Here is a 26,963-nt window from a genome sequence, read left to right on the forward strand (position 1 = left end):
CTTGTCGGTATCTTTAGAAATCATGTCCTCAATTTTATGGTCCTTGGGGCGTAATTAAATTAAGCTAATTACGGTCTCTAATTGCTAGTTTTTATGATTGCATCTGAAATTGTAAGGCGAAAATAGCCTGCATTCCAAATTTCAGATCTCTAGAGCAATCAGAAGTGGGCTAATTTTCGATGTCAATTTTAACAACAAACATCCATACAACCAAACAACCAAACAAACAAACAAATAAACGCAAAGCTGAGTTAAGAAAAACGTGTTAAAATAGTTTTTTACTTGGCTATTATAGAATGGGATTGCCATTCGAAAAAGTTTGGGAGCCTGCTATTTAGTCAATAACAACCATAGACGGTCACCAAGAAAACATAATTTTTTATTCTTTTTAATTTGATTACTTTTATTATTTTTAACATTTAAAACGTTAATGCGTGTATGATGACCAGCAGTTTGTAGACCACTGTTTTTTTTTTTGTATGAGGTATAAACTTTGATATATTACGATATATTTTTTTCTTAACACATACAACTGTTGAACACATATAGTTTTTACTTTTGACGCTAACGTGGAAGTATGTTGGTACACAAATGCCAGGCACGAAATGTTGCTCCCATTCTCGTGTGATCTTGTATTGTCAGGAACCAACCATCCCCACCTCTCCCCGGACTGTTGTATACACGAGAAACAGTATACAAGAGTTATGTTAGAGCCATGTTTAAAGCTACAACATAGACCAGATAAAATATCATTGTAATACAAAGTGTCAGGAGGGACCTTTCGACTAGCAATAGAGCTAAACAGACTCTATATCACCTACGTCTTAGTAATAGTATCACAAACAACAATCTTTAGTTTCACTGTAACAGAAGTATGTCTTTGATGGTGGTCCATTATGTTTTACACCCATACATATGCTACATAAGCAACCTGCATATATTACATTAGCTTTACGTTCTACCACACGTTATCATTATCGTTAGGCCAAGGATTTGGCTATATAAACACATTAATACTCAATACTAGGTAGTCGTTTTAAATAACAACACTAAAAACAAGGTACCCTTTTAAACACTAGAAAGCTCTATTATTGAATGAAATTACTTGCATCTATATCAGCTTTAATTTTTTACTATCAAGATATTTTTAGACTTACGGCCCCTGGTAGCTGAAAGTGGGACCCCCTCCCTCTACCTACCCCCCCCCCCCTCAAGTATTACTCATGTTAGCCAGCTACTGTATCACGTGGACACAAATCCCCTCTACACGGAGTGCCGCCAGATGGTTCTCTGGAATAAACGAGAGACTTGCCGCTATCTGCCTGAGTTATCTCAGAGTTAAGGGCAGGGGAGACAACAAGACAATTTAGTCTCGAGATAACTGGCTGGAGTTACGTTCCCTGCTGATACAAATGTTAGGGGTAATCGATGGGAATCGCTGCTTAAATAAATATTCTATAGTGGGGAGGATTAGTGGGGGATGGGATTGTTAGAAGGGGAGGGGAGATTAGGTGAGGAGGAGAAAATGTGTTTTATTTATAAGGGTTCTCAATATGTAGTGTGCTTAAGTTTTTATGGAATGCTAGTAACATGGATCAAAGTAATAAGACTTTTTAAAAGCATGTTTTTAAAACAGTAGTTCCTATTGTCGGTCTATTGTCTATGTCGGCCTTGTGTCCATGTCGGCATTTTGTCCATGTCGGCCTTTTGATTGTCTGCCTTTTTTATGTCGGCCTTATGTCCGGTCGGCCTTTGTGTCGGCCCTTTGTCAATATCGGCCTATTTTTCGTGTCGGACTTTTGGAAGTTGGTCCTTTGTCATTCACTCCGTTTTGGTTGGTTAGATAGATCTAGTTGTACAAATTATCGTCTTATACACAAAACTGGCACCAATCAAAACATTCGAAAGAAACAATAAAAAAAAACTTTAAAACTCTATCTCTGAGTTGGATTAGAACTCGAGACTTCACGACGCACGATACCTCTCGCCGTCTTAACCATACCATTCCAATTTAATCATCTAAAAACTCTACAGACATCTAGGTAGACATAAAACCCCTACCTCAAATAACAAATCTAAAAAAAAAAACATTTTAAAGCGGCTCGCATCCTTCTTAGCAACTGGGAGATTGCTACGACGGACTTAATTAATTTTAGCGCTGGCTAAGACAACTTGATTATATGGAGGCCTAATTGGACTAATTATGTTCTGTAAGAAGCCGAGCATGTTTGGTAGGCAAAAGTGAAGGACGAAGATGTGGGGGGATGAGGGAGGGTTGGAGGATGTTGATGAGTAATCTGAGTGAGGTGCGTTTCCCGGAGGTACTTAAAAAAAGTTAAAAGAAATCGGCGTTCTAGACTTCAGTTAATTTTTGTTTTAGAAAAATGTATGGTATGTCTACACTTAAATAATTAACATGTTTTAATAAAGAAAACAGTATGGTATCTCAGCACTTCAATAATTAACATTTTTGGCGAAAGTAGTTCATTAAAACTGTTAAAAGGTGTTGCAGTTTGTACAACGCAATGCGATGATCCGGCATTGCTATTATCCTGCAATGTTATTATCCGGCAATATTATTATCCGACAATGTTATTATCCGGCAACGTCCTGATCCGGGAATGTTACGATCCGGCAATGTTATGATCCGGCAAAGTTATGATCCAGCAATTTTAGGATACGGAAATGTTATGGTCCGGCAAAGTTATGGTCCAGCAAAGTTATTTCCGGCAATGTTATGATCCGGCAATGTTGTTACCCGGCTATGTTATCCAGCAATGCTAATTTAAGTAACGGAAATCATTTCTAGGTCATGGAAGTAGATCATGAAGGTACGATTAATTAGGTCAGCCTTATCTCAGGTAACACGGCAAAAATAGATTCCTGCTGTCAGGTGACTTACGAGCGATGATTGACACACCAGAACAAAAATGACACACCAGACTTACGAGAGATGATTGACACGCCAGAACAAAAATGACCCACCAGACTTACGAGCGATGAATGACACGCCAGAACAAAAATGACACACTAGAACGACACAGGACAGAGAGAGTAATAAGGGAAGAGGGGCCGTGTGTACTGTAATCACTTGAACACAACTCACAACACGGCGTGTTATCTAAATACGTTTTCGTCAGTTAGGAAAACTAAAAAAATACAATTAAAGTAAACAATAACAGCAAGTGTTGACAAACTCCGTGTTCTCGTTACTCATATTTATTTACTGTCGTAATATTATAAATGTAATTAATCTAAATCAGTGTTCCATTTTATTTTAACCGAATATTGATGAGTAGAATTTTATTGCATCATTACTTTTATTTAGATCAATAATCCGTCTCCTTAAACCATCACATAAATCCGCACCTACATTCGACTTATCTGATCCATCTCAATAACACATATTATCAGTCTACCCTTACTAATCCACCGCATTAATCCTGCGCATTAACCCAACCTACTAATCCGCACTAAACGCCTCATTAATCCACCTCACCAAATGACCTCATTAATCTAATCCATCATATAAATTAACACAGCTGATTAACTCACCACATTAATCCACCCTACTAATCCTATCTAAACCAGTTCATAAATCCAGCTCACTAATCCACAACAGCATCTACTCACCCACATTGTACTTCCGTGTCCTATGAAAAAACATTGGCACAGCACTGCAAGGGGAGATGACTGGAACAATACTCTAAACAACACTTAGTCCAACACGATTTCTCTAAACATCATTCACATGTATGACTTTCTCTAACCAACCCCAACTAGACTCCACACATCAGAAAAAATATCTATACAACATTCCGTCTACAAAAGTTCTAGATTTACAGACTGGATTCACGTGCAGATTCTGGTACCACAGTAGAAAACCCAGTCAGAGCGAGGCTGGTATTCTCGTATACAGGATTGTGAGTACCACAGTAGAAATCCCGAATCAGAGCTAGGTTGGTATTCTCTTATCGTGAGTACCACAGAGAAAACCCGAACGGGATTGTTACACGTGAGTGCACGTGGGAACATTCATCATGTGCTCACACACAGGTGAGTGAAAGTTACGTCAAGCCAGGGAGGTGAGCACCAGGTGAGAGAAGAACTCACGCTGCCAGGTGAGCAAGTTACAGACGTGCATCATACAGGAGGGGGGGGGGGGTAAACAGAAAACAGGTCAATTATTTACTTAGCTAAGCAGATATTATTACTTCCCTTTTCCTTTACTCCGTACTTTGTAATCACCATTGCCAGTTTAAAAGATGCACAGATTCGCGTGATATGCTACAGTATCAGGACTGACAGATGGCAATGGCATCCGTTTTCTAGCGTCGTCTTAAGCCAGTTCGTGATAAGAATTAATTAGCAGAAACTACGCAATGGTTTGATTGACATTTCATAAATTACTCACCACAGACAACAAACCAACGTATCATGACCACTGTATGTACTTGTACGTTACGGTGGAGGGTGGCGGGGTAGGCTCCAACAAGTTATGTAAGTCGGTAGTGTGGGAATGATGGATTAAAACTCCAACCAATTCAAGGTTTACAGTTAGGTTTATTTACACTCAAGGGGAACTTCCAAACAAGAGTATTTTGTTTTAAGATGAAAGGGAATTTCCGGAACATCTAGTTCAACAAAGAGCAAGTATAAGGTGCTGGCTCTTCAAGGTTGCGCTTGGTGTAGGTAGGTTTCGTACCACGGTCCACAACTTAAGGTAATCTCTTGCAGCTATCAACAGAATGTTATCAGCTGCGGCTGTTTCCGCCATGAAGACAGACAGACAGACACACACAAACACACACACACACACTCACACACAAACACACTCACACACAAACACACACTCACACACACAAACACACACACACACACTCTCACACACACACACAAACACACATACACACACCGCACACACACACACACACATACTCACACACATACACAAACACACACACACACACACACACTCTCACACACACACACACACACACACACTCACACACACACACACACACACATACTTACACACACAAACAGTTGAAGAGACAGCTGGGTGAGCAGGACAGGAACCCACAGCGACACAATTCTACCTGACTTTCTGCCTGAAACGATACCGATCTAGCCAGATACTGGATCTACGATCTAGCCAGATACTGGATCTACGATCTAGCCAGATACTGGATCTACAATCTAGCCAGATACTGGATCTACGACCTAGCCAGATACTGGATCTACGATCTAGCCAGATACTGGATCTACGATCTAGCCAGATACTGGATCTACAATCTAGCCAGATACTGGATCTACGATCTAGCCAGATACTGGATCTACGATCTAGCCAGATACTGGATCTACGATCTAGCCAGATACTGGATCTACGATCTAGCCAGATACTGGATCTACAATCTAGCCAGATACTGGATCTAGCTTGAAAAGAAACTTTCTTCAATTTTCAATATTTTTTAAGCGCACTGTCTTTGGCTAACAGACTATTTTTGAAAGCACAAAATGTATGCCCTATTCTTCTTTTTCGCTCTTAAGTGTAATGTTGGTGGGGATTTCCTCCAACACAATTAAGTATTAAGTGTCAACAAGTTATGCGTCATTCGACTCGTTCTAATTCCGCCTGCTTTTCTATCTGGATTAGCTTCCATTGCCTATGTCCACCCATGAACAACCTACAAGGCAGCAGTTGTTATATTTTGAAGTTTTATCTTAGATGCTTTACTGTACCCCAGCTAACTAGCCTCATCTACTCGGGACTAGATGTATTCAGACAGAACAAATTTTTCTAACTGTACATAAAACCAAATGGTACTCACCCCACTTTTTCTTGGATGCCAGACTGACCGGCGACTCTTTGCTGTGTTTGACCCCCATGACGTAATCCTTTCCTTACAGTCTCCACACGGTATTGTCCAAACACGACCTCAATGTTCCCTCTACCCAGCACCGATGCATGTTTATATACGTCACACTGGCCATCACACCAGCACACACATTAACCAGATAATTCAAGAACTCCAACTTTAATTAGCGTCAAAGACAAAACGCGAGACGTTATTATAATGAATGAAGATCGTAATGGATGTCTTCAGCGTTCCGGGAATACAAGAACTTGATAATCTGATTTATCCTAAAAATAATACAATTCTTACATTGTGTTCGCATAGCCATAGAATAGCCACACAATAGCTGTCTGGTTAAATTCAGTAAGCGCAACAGACAAGACCAGTTTAGAGAACTAAAGCGACTCTTCTATTATTGCTTCTTTCTAGCGTATGGGAAAGATCAAGGACACGCAGTGGTGAGTAAAATGATAGATCAAAAAAATTGATGTAGACATGTCATTCTGAGAACACCCTTAAGACGTCACATTGAGCTTATCCTCGGGACATTCTTAGTACATTCTGGCAACATTCTTAGCACATCCTCACGACATCCTTAGCACATCCTCGCTACATTCTTAGTACATCCTCGCGACATCCTTAGCACATCCTCTCGACATTCTTAGCACATCCACGCGACATCCTTAGCACATCCTCGCGACATCCTAAACACATCCTCGCGACATTCTTAGCACATCCTCGCGACATCCTTAGCACATCCTCGCGACATCCTAAACACATCCTCGCAACATCCTTAGCACATCCTCGCGACATCCTTAGCACATCCTCGCGACATCCTAAACACATCCTCGCAACATCCTTAGCACATCCTCGCGACATTCTTAGCACATCCTAGCGACATCCTTAGCACATCCTCGCGACATTCATTGCACATCCTCGCAACATCCTTAGCACATCCTCGCGACATCCTAAACACATCCTCGCAACATCCTTAGCACATCCTCGCGACATTCTTAGCACATCCTCGCGACATCCTTAGCACATCCTCGCGACATTCATTGCACATCCTCGCAACATCCTTAGCACATCCTCGCAACATCCTTAGCACATCCTCGCGACATTCTTATCACATCCTCGCGACATTCTTATCACATCCTCGCGACATTCTTATCACATCCTCGCGACATTCTTATCACATCCTCGCGACATTCTTATCACATCCTCGCGACATTCTTATCACATCCTCGCGACATTCTTATCACATCCTCGCGACATTCTTATCACATCCTCGCGACATTCTTAGCACATCCTCGCGACATTCATTGCACATACTCGCGACATTCTTATCACATCCTCGCGACATTCATTGCACATCCTCGCGACATTCTTAGCACATCCTCGCGACATTCATTGCACATACTCGCGACATTCTTATCACATCCTCGCGACATTCTTATCACATCCTCGCGACATTCTTATCACATCCTCGCGACATTCTTAGCACATCCTCGCGACATTCTTAGCACATCCTCGCGACATTCTTATCACATCCTCGCGACATTCTTATCACATCCTCGCGACAATCTTAGCACATCCTCGCGACATTCTTAGCACATCCTCGCGACATCATTAGAAAATCCTCGCGACATTCTTAGCACATCTTCGCAACATTCTTAGCACATCCTCGCGACATCCTTAGCACATCCTCGCGACATCCTTAGCACATCCTCGCGACATTATTAGCACATCCTCGCGACATCCTTAGCACATCCTCGCGACATTCTTAGCACATCCTCGCGACATTCTTAGCACATTCTCGCAACATCCTTAGCTCATTCTCGCGACATCCATAGCACATCTTCGCAACATTCTTAGCACATCATCACCACACACAAAAAATAGAGTCTACAGTTAAAATGCGACGTAATAAGCAAGCCTTCACAGAAACGACACTTGATTAACGTTTTAATTAAAGAATCGGGGTTAAGCGGGTCAAGTTCAGCACCAAATCGGTCAGCTTTGGTCAATATGTGTGGGACAACATTGGTCAATATGTGTGTGGGACAGCATTGGTCAATATGTGTGGGACAGCTTTGGTCAATATGTGTGGGACAACATTGGTCAATATGTGTGTGGGACAGCATTGGTCAATATGACTGGGACAGCTTTGGTCAATATGTGAGGGACAACCGTCATGACTTGTCCTCACGCCAAGATCACACACAATTTACACACAAAGCCCCCACATTTACCACGTCCCGCACACACAACAACCAAAGCAATCAAAAATCGTCCACAACACCGACTTATTTTTTCTTACTTCAATGCTAAAGCGGCATGTGTAGAGGTGTATGTGTATGTGAGTTTATATTGATATGCATATATATATATATATATATATATATATATATATATATATATATATATATATATATATATATATATATATATATATATATATACAAACGTACATCTGTAATTATATCTGGTGTCTGGGGAATCAAGAGAATTGATTGTTTTATCCCTGCACTACCCCCGGATCTGCCTAGGGACGGGGCTATCAACATGGGTCCCCCAACATATTTTTCAAACCCCCGTGTTTCGCTCCCCACGGAGATCTGCTCCCCTCTATATGGGCTGATTGGTTTTGTCTGATTGCTTCCATATCTCGCGTGGACATGCGCACAACACTCCCAGACGCGCCAAACGGAAAGGAATGTTTTAAATAAAGATGTTTCCACTTTTGATAAAGTTAAAAACATACTTAAAGAGAACTTTTTTTTTAAATTACACAAAAATAACATGTTGAAATTATCTGAGATATTTTTTTAGATAGTTTTAAAATAGTGAAGAAGCCAAATGCGCTTTAAAATGAAACAGCGGAGGTTTCATAAACCCAAAACACTGTTGTAGAGGACATGGGTTTTTTAAGGTAATATGCAGGATTGTGGCTAGGGTAGCTGGAAGAGCTGGTGTAGGGGTCGTTGGCAGGGTTGGTGTAGGGGTCGTTGGTAGGGTTGGTGTAAGGGTCGTTGGCAGGGTTGGTGTAGGGGTCGTTGGCAGGGTTGGTGTAGGGGTCGTTGTAGGGTTGGTGTAGGGGTCGTTGTAGGGTTGGTGTAGGGGTCGTTGGTAGGGCTGGTGTAGGGGTCGTTGGTAGGGCTGGTGTAGGGGTCGTTGGTAGGGTTGATGTAGGGGTCGTTGGTAGGGCTGGTGTAGGGGTCGTTGGTAGGGTTGATGTAGGGGTCGTTGGTAGGGTTGGTGTAGGGGTCGTTGGTAGGGTTGGTGTAGGGGTCGTTGGCAGGGTCTATGTAGGGGTCAGTGTTGATATAAAAGCTATGTTTAGGACGCGGTGCTAGCATTTTCTCAAATATTCTAAACGGCACCAACTGACTATAACAACTACATTATTTTGCAATGTATATGTTTGATTAATATAATAAAACGAGCCGGCCCGCGGCAAAACATAAGCCGCTATTTAGTTGTTGTTTTTTCTACTTTTCAGTAATTCATAAAATATTTCTTTAAAACACTATCAGTAGCTCGTTGAAGACCATAACCCCCCCCCCCCCCTTCCTCCTTCCCCCCCCCCCCCACCCCCCCCCCCCCCCCAACGTTTAAAATCGTTTCAAACTAAATTATCTGCCCCTAATAGCCGTCACTAAACCCGATTCCACAAAGGTAAACATAGCGTGAACCACAGCTCACTAAGACCATGTAGGGGTGGGGATTGTAGGGAGCGCGTTTACAGCTTGTTTTCTAGCGTCTCCCAGAAGAGAATTATATATATAGAAGATAGCGAAACAATAACATTCGCTTTTATATTTGTAGTGGATTTTAAACTTCATCAAATTTTCTGTAAATCTTTACAAAGGTCTTACATAATTTAAAGATAAAGTTAATTTTATAATATAGCTTACGATTACACATGAGAAAAATCAAGTAGACGACACCATAAAAAATGTGGAAATAACACATCATTGTTTGAAACATGCAATAATCCAAAAAATTTAGAATGTCCGTGACGTTCCCCACAGAACTCACACAAGACAAGCTGATGAGCAGGTTTAAAGGGGTATGGTTGTTTACCATGATGGGTAGCGGGAATTCCCTGGACGGACAATTGCTTATAAAGTTCAAACTCAGTGGGTAGGTGGATATTCTTGGTGCCTGGCCAAGTGGTGTGGGGTTGAGGATGGGGGTTACTAAGATGAGACGTTTAAGTTTATGCGTCCATAAAAATGTGGTGTTTATTTTTTAAACATGCATTAAACTGGTGTGGTCAAGTCAACCAAAGAATTTATGAAAATATTTTGGTCAAGATATTGGCCGCCAAAGACGGCTAAAACTTGGCACCGTCAAACAATGACCAAAGGTGAAAGAGTGACTAAGACCAGACACTGTAGATCTACCTGTATCAGATGGGGAGGGTGAAGCACCGGCCCACCCATCATCTACGACTCAACGCAGTGCTGGTAGGTATTTCTCAGGTGAGGAGGGGATAGGTAATTCAAGGTCAAGGCTGCCGTAATTTACGTTTAAACAATAGCACCTGGTTTCATGGGAGAGAAGAAAGGCGCGAAATGTAATTACAGAGTGACGTCATCAGTGTGGGTTTAAACCAGATGACGCTGGCTGGCTGTCATGGATGTGACCCCCCCCCTAATAAAGGGTGCTAACCAGTGACCCCTAGTTTAGGGTACACATGACCTCTATGTTTGGTTACCTTACAGTGACCCCTTGGTTATGGTACAAACTACTAACCAGTGCACCTACATACACCAATTTACCCTGTGTAGATTCACTAGCGTATATAAATGCTTTGTTGATGCAATAAATGAATTCAAATGAACGATAAATAGCTTCTTTAAGCGGTAAATAATACAGCAATGTTCAACTAATGCAATGTTAAACGGACATAACTCAATAGCAGTATTTAAAGACGGACGTATACCTCTAAATATCATTGTATCAGAACAACCATCATCATAATCAGTTTTTCTTTCCTTCCAAAGATTTCTACTTTCAACGGTCTTCTATCACTCTATTTAGCGGTTCCCTATTCTTTAAATATGTGTTCTTTTAAAACTACCTTGTAAAGAGTCAATGTAAAACCAACCTATTGGCGAGAGTGTTATCGTTGACGAGGTAGTGTTAGGTGCGATGTATTCGCCCACACGTTAGCGAGAGTAAGTAGGACAAGACGGTTATGAAACCTAAGTAGGTCACTGAGTAAGTAGGACAAGACGGTTATGAAACCTAAGTAGGTCACTGAGTAAGTAGAGCAAGACGGTTATGAACCCATAGTAGGTCACTGAGTAAGTAGAGCAAGACGGTTATGAAACCTTAATAGGTCATTAAGTAGAGCAAGACGGTTATGAAACCTAAGTAGGTCACTGAGTAAGTAGGACAAGACGGTTATGAAACCTAAGTAGGTCACTGTCTTCCAGAAATTGATGACTGGTTCCACTAATCTAGTTCTAAAACTGTCAACATCACGTCTCTTAAGGTATATAGCTTACCTCTTGAGAAATCTTTCAAGAATTACTTTTCATCCCCCTCCCCCACCCCCATGGACAGGGGACACCAGTGTGGACAATGTCGGGGAGGGGCGTTAATATAATCCGAGAACTGACGAGAAGAGTTCAGGCACCAGGGACAACAAAAACAGAAGCAGACGTCAATCGTTACCAACAGAAAAAATGTCCGCAAGGAAATTAGAGAAGTGTTCGCAGCTCTTGGTGAATTAAAGTGACGTCACTAAGGCCGGAGGGGGGGGGGGGGCTGTGAATAATGGATGGGGTGAACTTGGGAACAGACGGGGAACAGGATCTTGCAGGGGACGGACATGGAACCAGCTCTCTAAAGGAAATGTTATGGAACTAGTTTTGTGAAGAGATTTTAGTGAAGAAGATTAAACTACAATACTAAACCAGTTATCTGAAGAACAGAGTGCAAAGGGGCGTGTGTTTTGAGGAACTTGCGAGAAACTGGCACTATGAGAACTACTAAGGAAGTAATTGTTTAGGGAACGAGTGTTTAGGGAACCTAAACCTAACATGCGGGGGGGAAAATTAGTCTTTCATGGAACTGACAGGGAACCGGTGTTTTAGTTGACAAATTGGGATCTGACCTTGATGGGAACATAACTTTTGTTTGTTTTAAAAAAGTAGAACATGGCTTTGTTGTTTTTAGTGTCACATTTTTTAACCATGATTGTTTTGCTAATTAACATTAGCCTAATGAGAAACACGAAAAACATCTCAATTAAGAACTTCAATTATTGTAAGGCGGTGCTAGTTAATTAAACAATGTACGATCAATGGTGAGAAGCTGTGCTAATGACAGCCGTCTAATTGCCGATAATACCAAACTTCAAACAGTGAGCCGCGGGTTGGTGTAGAGGTATTACAGCGACATACCTCACATATCAACAAGTTTAAACCACCCAATGTAAGCAGCTGAAATCCTCAAGTTCGCTCTTTGACAATCAGGACATTGACTCAGTTTTTTAACGCACATTTAAATGCGTGAAATTTCCACGGCGCTGCTAACGAACAACTTCAAAGTTATATATTTGAATACATTTGATTTTAACACATCCAAACACACTACACCGACACTAGATTTAAAGTAAACACACCCCCGTGTTTACTGTGTGCACATGTGTAAAATCACGTCAACACATCGTATTTTCAAACATAAACAGACCAACACACGAAGGTTGTTGAAGGTTTACTGGTGCGTCTCGTCTGGCGACTTTCCAGCGCTGTCAACCGTGGACTTAAGACCTGCTAGCTGATGGGAATATTTCCTATCAAAGTCGCGGAGTTTTATTTCAATGTTCGTTGTCTTAACTTACTCTTTAACAGGGGGGAGGAGAATTAACGCTTGCTTCAACAGTCGTACCCCGAATACTTTTAACTGTCAAAATTCCTTTCACGGGAAATCAACGTGTTCTCAAATGGTCGTTGTTTTAGCCCTGTTTTTAACTATCGATGTCTCCACTTTTTCTTAACAGTTGGTGGATTAAAATTCTCGTTATAAGCAGGAGGCTGACATAATTGGTCGCAATACATACACAGGTTAATCTATCAGGGTTTAGGAGTACTAGCTGTGTTTTAAAGAACGGCATAAACTACGGCAACGTTTAGGAGAGAAAAGTCATTTGAAAATTATTACACCATATAAAAAAAAATCATATGAGCTTATACCAAAATTCTAAACTCGTCTAAAGTATCTTATACGTCCACAATTTAAGATCAAAACTACTTAAATTTAAGTTAAAAGATCCACTTATACAATAAAACGAGCAGATACCAGAATCTGCCGGGTAAAGATATCTTCAGATAAACACATCACAATTTTAGAAGTATGTTTATGTTGACCAACAGTTTGCATGTTTTGTTGCTAGAATGTAAACAAAGATCACGTGAGTACGTTGGCGCATCAGTGACACGGCGTGACGTCACTTAAGGTTAGACATAACACTTTACTAATTAGAATTAAAAGAACAACAACACGCCGTACGCTAACGATAAGGTTGTTTCAACACACAGCGGAAACACACCATTACAAATTACGATTAGAAGATTCTTCACTAGAGATATAAATACGACTCATCATTCAAGTCTTTTCATTAAAAATAGATGTAATCTATGCCCCCCCCCCCCCCAATCCACACGCACACAAATTAACACAAACACACACATAAACACGCAGCACATACACTTTTCAATGACCTACGCGAAACGAGATTGTTTACTAACCACTTTAAGACACCCCCCCCCCTTTTACACACCAAACTGTGTTTCGCTGACAGTAGCAACACCACATTACACAGGTGGGTGTGTCAACATTGCATATAACACACACGTATAGCACAGTAAACTAAACAACCTCGTACACAAGACAATCAGAACACATAGCACAACAGTGTAGAACTACAGTATAGCACACACTACAATATAGCAAAACAGAGTACCACAGTAGTACAATACAGCAGTATAGCACTACAGTATAGCACTACAGTAAAGAATACACAACAGTATAGCACTACAATACTGCATACACTAGAAACAAGAGCTTGAAGAACATATCATTACCACGCATAGAACAAAACCACCACGCATAGAACAAAACCACCACGCTTAGAGCAGAATCACTAAGCATAGCACGCAACCACCACGAAGAGAACAAACCAACTATGCACTGAAAACGACCACGTATTAAAAAAACTTCAAGCATAAAACGAAAATACTAAGCATAAAATAAAACCACCTCGCATTGAAATAAAACCAACAAGCATTAAATAAAACCGCGTATAGAACCAAAGAACTAGGAATTAGAACGAAACAAAGCGTAATAAAACAAAACACAACATACTTTAAGCGTAAGACTGACCAAACTGCCAGAGGTTTCATTAACTGATTCTGACAACCACAGCATAAATTCTATAAAATCCTAGAAGCCACAAAATAAAGCACTACGTTATACACTAATCCGCGGCTGAATATCCAAACAAATATCTTCCGAATCCGTAAATCCTTGCTTCACAAAATTAGCCCACAAAAAAATGGGTCCCTCCAAACAGCACGGTAGAATGTTTGTCTCCGTGTGTCCGACACATCTGTGTCGACACATTTAAATGTCACCGACATCCAACTTCAAGCTTCAACTATTTTAATACGTCCTGTTTATTTTTTGAGTTATGCCACGGTTAATAATAGGACAAGGGCGGGTAACTGAGTCAAGGTTGCAGGAGTTACCTCGCCGAATGTAAGAGGTGACATAGAAGGGAAATAATAAGTCAGGGGAGATAAATATTGACATAGGGCTGAGAAATTGTTTTAACTGCTTACACTAGGTCATATAGCGCCATTGGGGGGGGGGGGGGGGTGTCTGGTTTCAAAAGGACGTCCGTCGTAAGGTGTAATATAACAGGGTGATTTAAGTAGGCTAGATTTCAGTCGGAGGAAGGATTAAGGTAGGCGTGGTCGGGATTAGTTGTAGGTAAGCTAGGTGTGGCCGGGGTTAGGCTTAGGTAGGTTAGGGGTGGGCGGGGTTTGGCTTAGGGAGGGTAGGGGTGGGCGGCATTAGGCTTAGGGAGGGTAGGGGTGGGCGGGGTTAGGCTTAGGTAGGTTAGGGGTGGGCGGGGTTAGGCTTAGGTAGGTTAGGGGTGGGCGGGGTTTGGCTTAGGGGGGGTAGGGGTGGGCGGCATTAGGCTTATGTAGATTAGGGGTTGTCGGGGTTAGGCTTAGGGAGGGTAGGGATGGGCGGGGCTAGGCTTAGGGAGGGTAGGGATGGGCGGCGTTAGGCTTAGGTAGGTTAGGGGTGGGCGGGGTTAGGCTTAGGTAGGTTAGGGGTGAGCGGGGTTTGGCTTAGGGAGGGTAGGGGTGGGCGGCATTAGGCTTAGGGAGGGTAGGGGTGGGCGGGGTTAGGCTTAGGTAGGTTAGGGGTGGGCGGGGTTAGGCTTAGGTAGGTTAGGAGTTGACGGGGTTAGAAATATGTAGGGTAGGGGTGGGCGGAGTTAGGCTTAGGTAGGGTAGGGGTGGGTGGGGTTAGGCTTAGGTAGGTTAGGGGTTGTCGGGGTTAGGCTTAGGGAGGGTAGGGATGGGCGGGGCTAGGCTTAGGGAGGGTAGGGATGGGCGGCGTTAGGCTTAGGTAGGTTAGGGGTAGGCGGGGTTAGGCTTAGGTAGGTTAGGGGTATGCGGGGTTAGGCTTAGGTAGGTTAGGAGTTGACGGGGTTAGAAATATGTAGGGTAGGGGTGGGCGGAGTTAGGCTTAGGTAGGGTAGGGGTGGGTGGGGTTAGGCTTAGGTAGGTTAGGGGTGGGCGGGGTTAGGCTTAGGGAGGGTAGGGATGGGCGGCGTTAGGCTTAGGTAGGTTAGGGGTAGGCGGGGTTAGGCTTAGGTAGGTTAGGGGTATGCGGGGTTAGGCTTAGGTAGGTTAGGAGTTGACGGGGTTAGAAATATGTAGGGTAGGGGTGGGCGGAGTTAGGCTTAGGTAGGGTAGGGGTGGGTGGGGTTAGGCTTAGGTAGGTTAGGGGTGGGCGGGGTTAGGCTTAGGGAGGGTAGGGATGGGCGGCGTTAGGCTTAGGTAGGTTAGGGGTAGGCGGGGTTAGGCTTAGGTAGGTTAGGGGTATGCGGGGTTAGGCTTAGGTAGGTTAGGAGTTGACGGGGTTAGAAATATGTAGGGTAGGGGTGGGCGGAGTTAGGCTTAGGTAGGGTAGGGGTGGGTGGGGTTAGGCTTAGGTAGGGTAGGGGTGGGTGGGGTTAGGCTTAGGTAGGGTAGGGGTGGGTGGGGTTAGGCTTAGGTAGGGTAGGGGTGGGCGGGTTTAGTCTTGGGTAGGGATGGTCGGACTTAGGCGTAGGTAAGGTAGGTGTGGCCGGGGTTAGGCTTAGATATGGTTAGCCTAGAAAGGATATTTGGCATCGCATGACTGCACTGTAAAGTGAAAGACAATTTATGATAATCTAAAACGAGCATGAAAGTTATTAACTGACAGTCTATTAACGATTTAATGATTAACACGAGAGCATTTTTTTAAAACATCGATATGAGAGAGTTTACACATCGATGTCATCAGCATGCGTATGGACAGATTCGTTTCTGAATTAACTACTCACTTTCTTCGTCTGTGTCTGTCAATTCTGGGTTCCTTTCAACGTTTTCTTTGATGCTATCCAATATCTTGTAGCCCCACCTCCTGTGGAACTGCTCCTTGCCTCCGTCCAGTCGGGTTACCCTCGTCCCATCCCCACCCCCGGAGCTCTCTTCATTTTGTGTCGAACTCTGTCAACAAACGACGAAGAAGTGTATGTTAGTTTATCCTAGTGAGTAAAAAAAAATTACCTAAAAGAAAAGAAAATCAATTGTTGTAAGAAAGATAACTGATGATAAAGAGAAAAATGTTAAAATATACACAGTAGCCTCCCTGTTTTTTTCATGGGCTTGATCCGATTCAAGTAAAAGTAAAAGCAACTGACACGAAACTTTAATTTAAAGTGAAATCGATAAAACAATAATATAGCCTACATCAATAGGATATCAAGGTTAATCCAGTTAAAAAATGCGCTTATAGAGGCTCATTTAATCTAGGTCTTTATCCATTGGCTACAATGGATAATATGCTCTATATCCTGTGGGTTTGTAAAAAGGATAATACAGGGAATAATCCGGTCTATGTGCAATGGATATTCTAGTCTACTTCCAGTGGATATAGATGATAATCTAGCCTAAGTATCATGGGTATAGAGGATTATATAGTCTATATCCAGTGAATAAAGAGGATAATCTAGTGTGAATACACTGGACCCGTGTCCCCACAACAGCCTACCTGTTCTGTTCTGCTGACAGAGGATAATCTAGTCTACATCCAGTGGATATAGAGGATAATCTAGTCTACATCCAGTGGATATAGAGGATAATCTAGTCTACATCCAGTGGATATAGAGGATAATCTAGTCTACATCCAGTGGATATAGAGGATTATATAGTCTACATCCAGTGGATATAGAGGATAATCTAGTCTACATCCAGTGGATATAGAGGATAATCTAGTCTACATCCAGTGGATATAGAGGATAATCTAGTCTACATCCAGTGGATATAGAGGATAATCTAGTCTACATTCAGTGGATATAGAGGATTATCTAGTCTACATCCAGTGGATATAGAGGATTATCTAGTCTACATCCAGTGGATATAGAGGATAATCTAGTCTACATTCAGTGGATATAGAGGATTATCTAGTCTACATCCAGTGGATAGAGAGGATAATCTAGTCTACATCCAGTGGATAAAGAGGATAATCTAGTCTACATTCAGTGGATATAGAGGATTATCTAGTCTACATCCAGTGGATATAGAGGATAATCTAGTCTACATCCAGTGGATAGAGAGGATTATATAGTCTACATCGAGTGGATAAAGAGGATAATCTAGTGTATATCCACTGGACCCGTGTCCCCACAATAGCCTACCTGTTCTGTTCTGCTGAAGGTGAGAGAGCCCAGCCTCAGGTCAAGCACACAGAACACGGGCCTCCAGTTGGGCTCCGGGCTCCTGATGGTTGACTGGCCACGTCTGTCCAGCTCTGGCACGGCGTCTGCAGGATAGAGCCACAGTGGGCTAGGTCAGACAGTTTAACACAGGGGGTTAGATCACACAGCTTCATAGAGAGGGGGGGGGGGGGTAATGTCAGTCAGGTTTATACAGGGGTAGGCCATTTAGCTTTACACATGGGGTAAGTCAGACAGCTTTATACAGCGGGTAGGTCAGTCGGTTTTATACAGCTATCTAGGTCTATCAGCTTTGGTTTAAGTTCAGTTGCAAAAATATATTTTCAAACGTTATTCCAATTGTACACTATATACATTTGAATTTTTTTAATAATCATATTAATGCATCACTTCAATGTTTATTATGTTAAGACGCATTTCGAGTGTGAAAACTAGTCACAATTGTTTTACTTTGAATATCGCTGTTACATCCCATGTTAAATTTAAAAACAAGGGAGACAACATTAAAATTATGTTCTCAAAACTCGTTAGAAATACAAAGAAATCAAGAAATAATAAAATGAAAATGGGGATCGTTGTTTATTTTTTGCATTATACATGAAAATTAAAAATGGAATATCATATTGTTCTACCCTTTATACTTTATAATAATAATTTAGCACAAATTTTAGAGAAAACTATATGCGTATTGAATTCCTAATTTGTAGACTTCAAAGTTTAGATTAAAAATGAGTACTGTGAAGGCGGGTCTTTTGGTCTTTTGGTGTGTTTTATAAAACTATTAAAAAAAAAATTATATAACTATACCATGGGAAACAATTTGTTCAAAAATACCTAAAATGTTATGATACTGGCATAGCTTTAAGTGGGGTCTAACGCCGGTGTTAGCAAAATATCCGGCATCTTCCGAGTGACGGGTCAGCTGGTTTAAGGTTATATAAAACGTGACTTCTGGAGTAGGGGGTAGTTTAGTACTTTGTTACTCTGTTTTGTACAAGGAAAGGGGGGGGGGGGTGGTATATAGTAACGTTATCTAACACTGACCTTGATATCGTTTATTATAATATTTTCGCATTTTGTTTTATGAGGAAAAAGACGATATACAACAGGCTTAATTTTGTTTTCACTATTTTTTTAAAACTTGTTTTTTTTAAATATTTAAAATGGAAACAATCGATGTGTGACGTGCGGTGGTTTGTGTATATATATAAAACGTTATAAAATTATAAGGTGTGGGGTGTAAGGCCTGTAGGTGCTAGGATTATCGTGTTGCCAGCTCTAGCCTGGATTTAGATTTAAAGGGTCAGGTGTGGCGAGCGATGGTATCAGAATAATATTAAGGGGTCGTCCATAAATGACGTCACACTCGTAGGGGGGGGTGGGTGGTCCGTAATTTTGTGACGGTGTGTGATGAGGGGTAGGGGGGGTCAGATGTGCGACGTCACACTTTTGCATTATAAAAAAGCAATGTTAGAAAACGAATTTTGACAGAGTTCAGACAGGATTTTAAAAAATATATATCGATGTTTTAAAAAAAATTCAACTGCAATTTTGCGGGGGGTTGTAGGCTGAGGTGTGACGTCATTTTAGGGGGGGGGTCTAGCTTTTTGTGGCGAAGTGTGACGGAGGGGATAGTGGAGGTAAAAAATAGTCCAAAAAAGGGTGACGTCATTTATGGATGACCCCTAATTGGAAATATTATAACCTCAGATACATTATACAGATTGAAACCTAATAATAGTAATTACTAGATATAGATTAATTAGTAATAATTAAAAACTAAATTACATTATATTTTTATTTTGGACCCATATAATATCCATAAAGACAGAGACAGATAGAAAGAGAGCGAGAGAAATCTATAGTCTATCTATACCTATAGTCTAGTCTATACTTTATCTAGATTAGATTAGGTCTAGATAGATCTCTAGACTAGAAATTTAATGACTAGACTAGTGCATTCCAGTGGCGTAGCGAGGTCGGATGTTACCCGGTGCGGCACTTAATGGTGTCACCCCCCTCCCTCAAACTTTCGATTTGCACCCCCCTCAAGTTTTCGATTTGCACCCCCCCCCCCCTCTCAAACTTTCGATATGCACCCCCCCTCAAGTTTTTCTCTATATATTTTGCTATATTTTGCCTTGGGGTCACCCCCCTAAATGGTGTCACCCGGTGCGGTCCGCACCCCCCCCCCTCGCTACGACTCTGGTGCATTCTGAGTATCAAGATCTAGATTTCTAGATCTAAAATAATCTGGATTCTAATCTAGATCTAGATCTAGATCTAGATTTAGTTATAGAAAAATCGTTTGTTTTTTTATCTTGTAGATCTAGAGATCTAGATCTAGATCTAGACTAGATTAGATCTAGATCTAGATTAGATCTAGATCTATCTTAATTTAAAAGTTAATATGAGCTTTGAAGTTTAAAGCACTGACTTATCAGATTTTGAAACTACTTTTGTCTATTGAGCTTAGTTTAATGATGAAACTTGTTACACGGCCAAGTCTTACACTCTTTACTCTTTTAACTAGACGATTTTTTTATCTTTTTTTTTTTTTTTAATAATAATCAAATCATCACTGATGAGCTAGTCACAAGACTAGACTAGCTAGTCTATTCAAGTCTATTGCCGATAAAGTTTAACTGGTTTAACTACTTTATCACGCGTATTAATGTCAATCGGCGATTTTGTAAACATCCGCTAATCAATAAGACGAAGATTAAAATTTCAGACGTGAACGAGTGAGTCAGTAAAATAAAAATCGATTTTTCAGGTAAAGTGAATCACCGACTGAAACAAGGCAAGCGATAGGGAGAGTTGAGTCAAGTTAGATCACTTGAGCACTCATTATGTGACCCGGTAGAATCGGCGCGTGAGAAGCACTGTACTGCATGCATGTTTGGCACTAAATCCAACTGAAAACACATGTAAATATATGAAACATTGCATATTTACCCCAAATATGAAGCCATCCTTGCACAATATCACGTTCATAGTCCTCTTGCTGCATGATGCGAGAGAAAATGTAAATATAACCATCCCATGCACGAAAACACGTCCATTGAAATTTAGCGCAACTCGACTCGGCGACACAGGAAGTGGGTCGCTGTGCCAGATCTGATGTAAACAAATCATTATCTCTAGCTAGGTCCAAGACTTCGCTATCTTTTTAAGAATTTTTGCTTAGATAACACTAGATTTATATTTTAAAACAAATCTACTTGACGTAATTCTAATATAATTAATATATTTTATATAAATTTAACATACCATGTTGTTTTTTTTCAAACCTATTTTAATAAAATTAGGAAATACTCCATGCGACTGTTATAAATAATAAATGTCACGTGACTGTTACTATAAATAGAATTAAAATAATATTCTGCACTGTGTTTTCTTTGCATTGAAGTAGTGACCCTACTACTACTTACATAAGAAAAATACCCAGCTACGAATCGTCTATTGTGCCTCCGCTGTTTTTCTTTCTGATAATAAAAAAGCCAATGTGCTTTGTTTTGTACGGTAGATTATCGGATTTTTTTTTCCCTTTGGCTTTCATTTCTACAGGCAATTTATCTGCAGTCACATTTCTTTGTTGTTGCAGCAAGCGAGAGTTCAATATTGGCTTTGTTTGCGAGGGACAGCAACGGTTTTTTTTTTGTTTTTTTTTTAAAGATAATTCTTTTCTGTAGCTTGTATACTTGTATACAGACGGAATATTGGTTAGAGTGGGCCTACTCGATACTGTTGGTTTTTTTTTCTAGTTCAGTTGGAAGCGAACAACCTTTTTGTATTTGAAAGGAAGAATTATTATATAAGAAAGGTTTTTTTTTTTATTATTTTTATATGGCTGGCTAGAGGAATATAGCAATTTTATATGACGTTATCTTAGATATATTCATCTTGCTTTTGCATTTGTAAGGAAAGGGTTGAGCCTTTGGCTTATATATTTGTTTTTCTTTTTAACACAAATAAAATCTTTAAAACGTTTTCCTAAGAAGATATAAAGAGTATTTTTTTTAATAATACGAGGACTAAAATTTCCGGAGGGGGGGGGGGGGGTCGGGGTCGGACACTGGTAAAAGTATATATTTTCTGTACAAATTCTTTTTCGTTCGGGAGGGCGGTAGACTTTTCGGGGGGGGGGGGGGGGTTAGCCCTCCCCAAAGAGATGCCTGCAAAAAAATTTATATAAAATTACTAATAGCTTAGGCCTAACGGTACTTAATCTGATGATTGGGGGGTCATTTATAAATGACGCCACACTCGTAGGGGGGAGAGGGTGGGGGTCCGTAATTGTGTGACGGTGTGCGCCTTTGGGGGAGGTGGGGGGCGGGTTCAGATGGTGTGACGTCACACTTTTGCATTATATAAGAGCAATGTTAGAAAACGATTTTTAGCCGTTATTTCGCGTTTTAGAAAACTGTTTTAATAAATTGTAATAGGAATTGATTAAAATACTCTATGTTGACTGAGTTCAGACAAGATTTTGGGAAAATATCGATGTTTTAAGAAAAATTCAACTGCAATTTTGAGGGTTGTTGTAGGCTGAGGTGTGACGTCATTTTAGGAGAGGTTTGGCTTTTTGTGACGATGTGTGACGGAGTGGAGGGGGGGGGGGAGGTAAAAATCATCTAAAAAGCGTGACGTCATTTATGGATGAACCCTTACGTGAAATTTTATTTTTCATTAATTTTGTATATATCCTCTACCTAAATATTAAGGAGTGTGACGTCATTTATGGACGACCCCTAACGTATAAATTAGGTTTTGCTGAGAACAATTCCATGATTAGTTACAGCTTAAGGCAAGACATTTCAGCATTACAAAGCCAAATGTTGTCTCTTTGAATGAGACGTCGTGGTGGATTGGTGGATTGGTGGAATATAACACTTTGGTGAAGAGAAAAAGAGAAAGACTTAGAAAATTATGCAGAACGATTACTCTTAGCGAAGCAAAGGCTTACATCAGCCCAATTAACAGGGTCGGCCAATAAAATAAAACGGGAGTTATCTATTCTAAACTTTCTCGCATCTAATATATAGGCCAGTTTCTTTTTTCTTTTTTCTTCTGTACTAATAGTACTATCTTTCGTTAAGGTTTTGCCAGGTCGAGTTATTTGTCCTGAATGGATTAAGTATCTTCATATTGGCCATAAGTTGTATTCAATCTGCAATCTGGTTTAATGTGGATGTAGATTTCGGAGAAACCCTCTTCGTCTTCTTTTCCTGGGTGCGTTTCATTGTTGTGGACACTCCAGAGCTCTTCTGTAAAGAAACAAATGTCACAGTAGAAATAACGGAACACAGGTTCCTCCGTGTGTTTCCTCGTATGATGACTGATTGCTCGACTGCTTTTAATTTGGCAGTGCAAACATTTTGTAAATTTGGAATGCTCATTTTCATGTTTTATCTGAACTTCTTTGTATTCCAAACATACCCCGCAGGGTCCGCATCTTATGTTTTCTTGCTCTGTGTTTTCTTTGTTCTCGACGTCTTGGATTGGATCAGCGTTGATGATTGGATTGATTTATGCCTTTATTTTTATTTTTCCCTTTAAAAAATTGAATTAAGAGATTGAGAAAAAGAACAAGCTAACCCAATGAAATTAACTTGGATATTTCAAACATGTATGAGCTACTTATGTAGTTAGGGTAAAGTCTCCAAATTGTAAATTTAAATAATTAATTATATACGGCTGCTAAAAGTGTACCAGTGATACATAATTCGGAATTAATTTAATACATTATTATATTTCTCTAAACAATAGATAAAAAGTTATATAATTTTGCTTTAACTTTTATCCCGTAGTAGTTTTAGAATATTATATATTAATTACCTCCCTTGTATATTTGTTTGTAAAAAAAAAAAAAATTTAAAAAAAAATGTAGTACAGATCTGAGCATTAGGCCTACTCTTAATCAAATTCAGTGGTGGTTGGGGGAAGGGGACTGAAAGGGGAGTAGTCAGGGACCCCTAAATTTTCTCTTACAAACAGTAGTAAATTTCACATTACATTGTAATTGTTGGTATTTACTATAAGAACCAATGTTGTACGGTTTAAATCACATTTTTCCCCCAAAATATCACGTGCACACACAGCCTAGACCAGCGTTTGCGCATGAATATAAAATGGGTTGATTTTATACTGTAAAAAAAACACAAACAGTAGTCGATTTCTGACAGATGAGTTTAAAGTTACCTATTTAAAAAAGACCGATCGCCTAACCAAAAGTATAAAAAAATACAAAGGTATGGATAGATGCTTTACATTTATTTAGGAATACTTATTTTTAGTAACAGGCTATCTAGTTCTAGTTATTTTGGATTTATAACTCACAATACGCATTATGTAATATATAATTTGTCCTTTTTAAAGCTGCTCTTCTATAGGTGGTCATCGGGCAGATGAGATAGAGCTCACATATTTCTGGACCGCCTTTAGTTTTAAACATATGAGACAGGTACCCACTTACAGGGCCGGTGCTACTTATAAGGCGAACTAGGCGGTCGCCTAGGGCGCCATCCCTAGGGATGCGCAAAAGGTTTAATCGTTATTATCAAAAAGTCCCTAATAATTCATAAGTTTGTTTATCTTTTATAAACTATACATCGTAATATACAAAGAAGTGGCGATCTATTTCGGCGCCCAGGACAAACTATCAATTTTGCACCCCAAACCCAAATTTAGGTCAACATAGGCCTATGTTAATCCTCGATGGTGGAATTGCAACCCCACCTCCCTAATTTGGATAGGTCGGTGCGCTTTTTACAAGCAACTTTGCCTTTTTATTTAGGTGTCACATTATTGAAGTAGAAAACGATTAAATAAGCTCATAATTTAAATTCGAACATTTCAAACGGTTATCTAATTTTAATGTTGATTTAGTGATTGCTCCAGCGCATGACGGGGTGTTCCAAAACAAGTGCAATTTTGGTTTTTAAGTCTCATTTTCTCTGACTTTGAATTAGAAATATGTTCTGGTGTATAGAGTTTTGTAATGACAGAGTTTTCAAAGTATTGTGCTTGTTTGGTAAGTTTTGATGAATCGTTTAGATCTGGGAGTAACGGTGGAAGGCTGTTGTTGTTACGGTTTCGTAGGTATAAACTATCGAAGGGTTTAAGTGTCGTCTTTTTTATTTGGCTGTTGTGTAGTTGTAGGTCTAGTGGAATTTGATTGGTAGTAGAGACACGGGAATGATGGTGATGAGGTATCGTAGTTCTTGAGTTTGGGAATATCGAGTCGTGTGTTATTTAGGTATCGAATTGTGTTGATTGTTAACGTGTAGTAATAGGTCCAGTGAAATCGTTGTTGATTGGGAGTACCGTTTGTAGAGCTTGGTGAAATTAGGCGAGTCGGTGTCGTAGTTCTGGACCATCGAGTCTAGTTATGTTTAGGTTTCGAGGTTTGTGAATGTAGTAGAGTATATTGTGTATCGTGTAGTCGAGTTTATCGTAAGTTGGATGATTTCAATTCAGGACAGAACACACTACAAAGAAAGGTAAGCTGAGAAATCTTTAGTTTTTTAAGGAATCGATATTACCACTATAATATTATATAGGCTGGAATTTATAACTAACCGTAAACTTTTTTTTTTCAAATTAACATTTTTTGTATATTTAATCATTAATTATAGCAATGTCTTTATTAAATGCTCGAGTTTAATCACAAATAACGGCTCGAATTTAGTTTCTTGTAAGGGTGTCCCTTTGTTTAGGGGATCCAAAATTAAAATAAGTTTATTTCTATGCATGTTTATTTTTAGGTTGCGTAATTTTACAAATATTTCTTCAAATTTGGCTAGAAGTAAGATATAATAAAACTAAAGTGTTTAGATTTTTAAACCAAATCTACAGTTAAGTAGTCAATTGATAAAATATATTATCTTACCAAAATAATATAACAAAACGTGTTATAATTATTACGTAAAGAAAATTTAGATAGTTTTAATGTTTTTCAAGTATATCTTAGTTGCACTTGGTTAATTCAGCTATTTATTAAAAGGTTATTTCCCTTGAATACAATTTTCGTATTTGGATATCCAAATGGGAGATAATTCATCTATTTCAAATTCCTGCACTTTAGGTTGACCGCTTACATATAAATACAACTTTAAGTAGTTTAAGTTACTATTTGCTATTGTAACAATTATACAGAGCAGAAGTTCTAAACAAAATAGTTTGTTAGGTTTTTTTTAGCATTATCCAGTTGAAAAACAAATACATCAGTAACCGTTGTAGATTGCAATAATTAATTAATGTTAGTATGAGATAGTGCAACAAATAGGTCTAAAATCGTCTAAGTCGCAAACTAATCATCTAATTAATTGTCTTTTTCATAATTTTCACCCTCCTAAAGGATTTATATATAAAATTTGTAGGCTGGAATCTATAACATTTATAACCTTTTATTTTTCACAAACAAAAACAAATCGTTACACAATCACACTATATAGACATTTTACAATTATAACTAAAGACAGTCAATCTTAAAGCAGGTAAGTTCCGTTCTGGAACTCACCTTGGGAGGTCTGCAGAGAGCCCACCACTACAAGATAAACTGTGTGTTTTTTTCAGTTGTTTTTTTTCCAGACTTGTTCTCCCGGGAAGGGGGGGGGGGGGGGAGAAACATTTGAAATTTTCTTAGGGTAGGGAGGGGGGGGGGGGCTGTGTTTGTAAGTAAAAAGTAGACTCGTGAACTTAGCAACAATTTCAATAGCATGTGATTACGCTTGCAAACTGGAATTGAAGGAATTAGTACAAACTTTTGCGACAGCAAGCAAAATTTGATTTTGATGTCTACTTATAACGTTTATGCAATTGATAATAAATTAATATGTCACTTTTAATGTATGGTTTTCTTATACATATATTTCATTAATTAATTTGTGTGAAAGGGGGCGTATTTATAAGTTTTGCATAGGGCGCTAAATAACCTGGCGCCGACACTGCCCCCACTCACATTGCAGTCATGCGTCCCATCTTCCGACCAGTGTTTCTTCCAGACTTTTTTCTCCGGGGGAGGGGGGGGGGGGGGGCTCATGAGGACATCACAATCATAATACGCAATATTTATTAGAGAA

At 39.9% G+C, this 26,963-nt stretch overlaps 1 protein-coding gene across 2 annotated transcripts in view; it reads right to left on the reverse strand.

The window, feature by feature from the left end:
* Positions 1-17,884, reverse strand: part of LOC131935501 (ras GTPase-activating protein nGAP) — a 217,575-nt gene extending 199,691 nt beyond the window's left edge. The window contains exons 1-2 of one of the 2 annotated variants that reach the window (XM_059291912.1): positions 17,839-17,884; positions 16,483-16,648 (exon numbers count right to left, since the gene is read on the reverse strand). Coding sequence is in view for 1 of the 2 variants with exons in the window: in XM_059291901.1 (XP_059147884.1) it covers positions 5,832-5,889 (58 nt within the window). In the remaining variant the exon portion in view is untranslated. Of the gene's footprint in view, positions 1-5,831; positions 5,984-16,482; positions 16,649-17,838 lie in introns of those variants that run through there. The other variant, XM_059291901.1, reaches the window with a different exon arrangement.
* Positions 17,885-26,963: the final 9,079 nt, after the last annotated feature.

This window comes from Physella acuta, unplaced genomic scaffold (genome assembly GCF_028476545.2).
Source record: "Physella acuta isolate Inbredline_101_S28 unplaced genomic scaffold, ASM2847654v3 ptg000146l, whole genome shotgun sequence".
Taxonomy (NCBI): Eukaryota; Metazoa; Mollusca; class Gastropoda; family Physidae; genus Physella; species Physella acuta.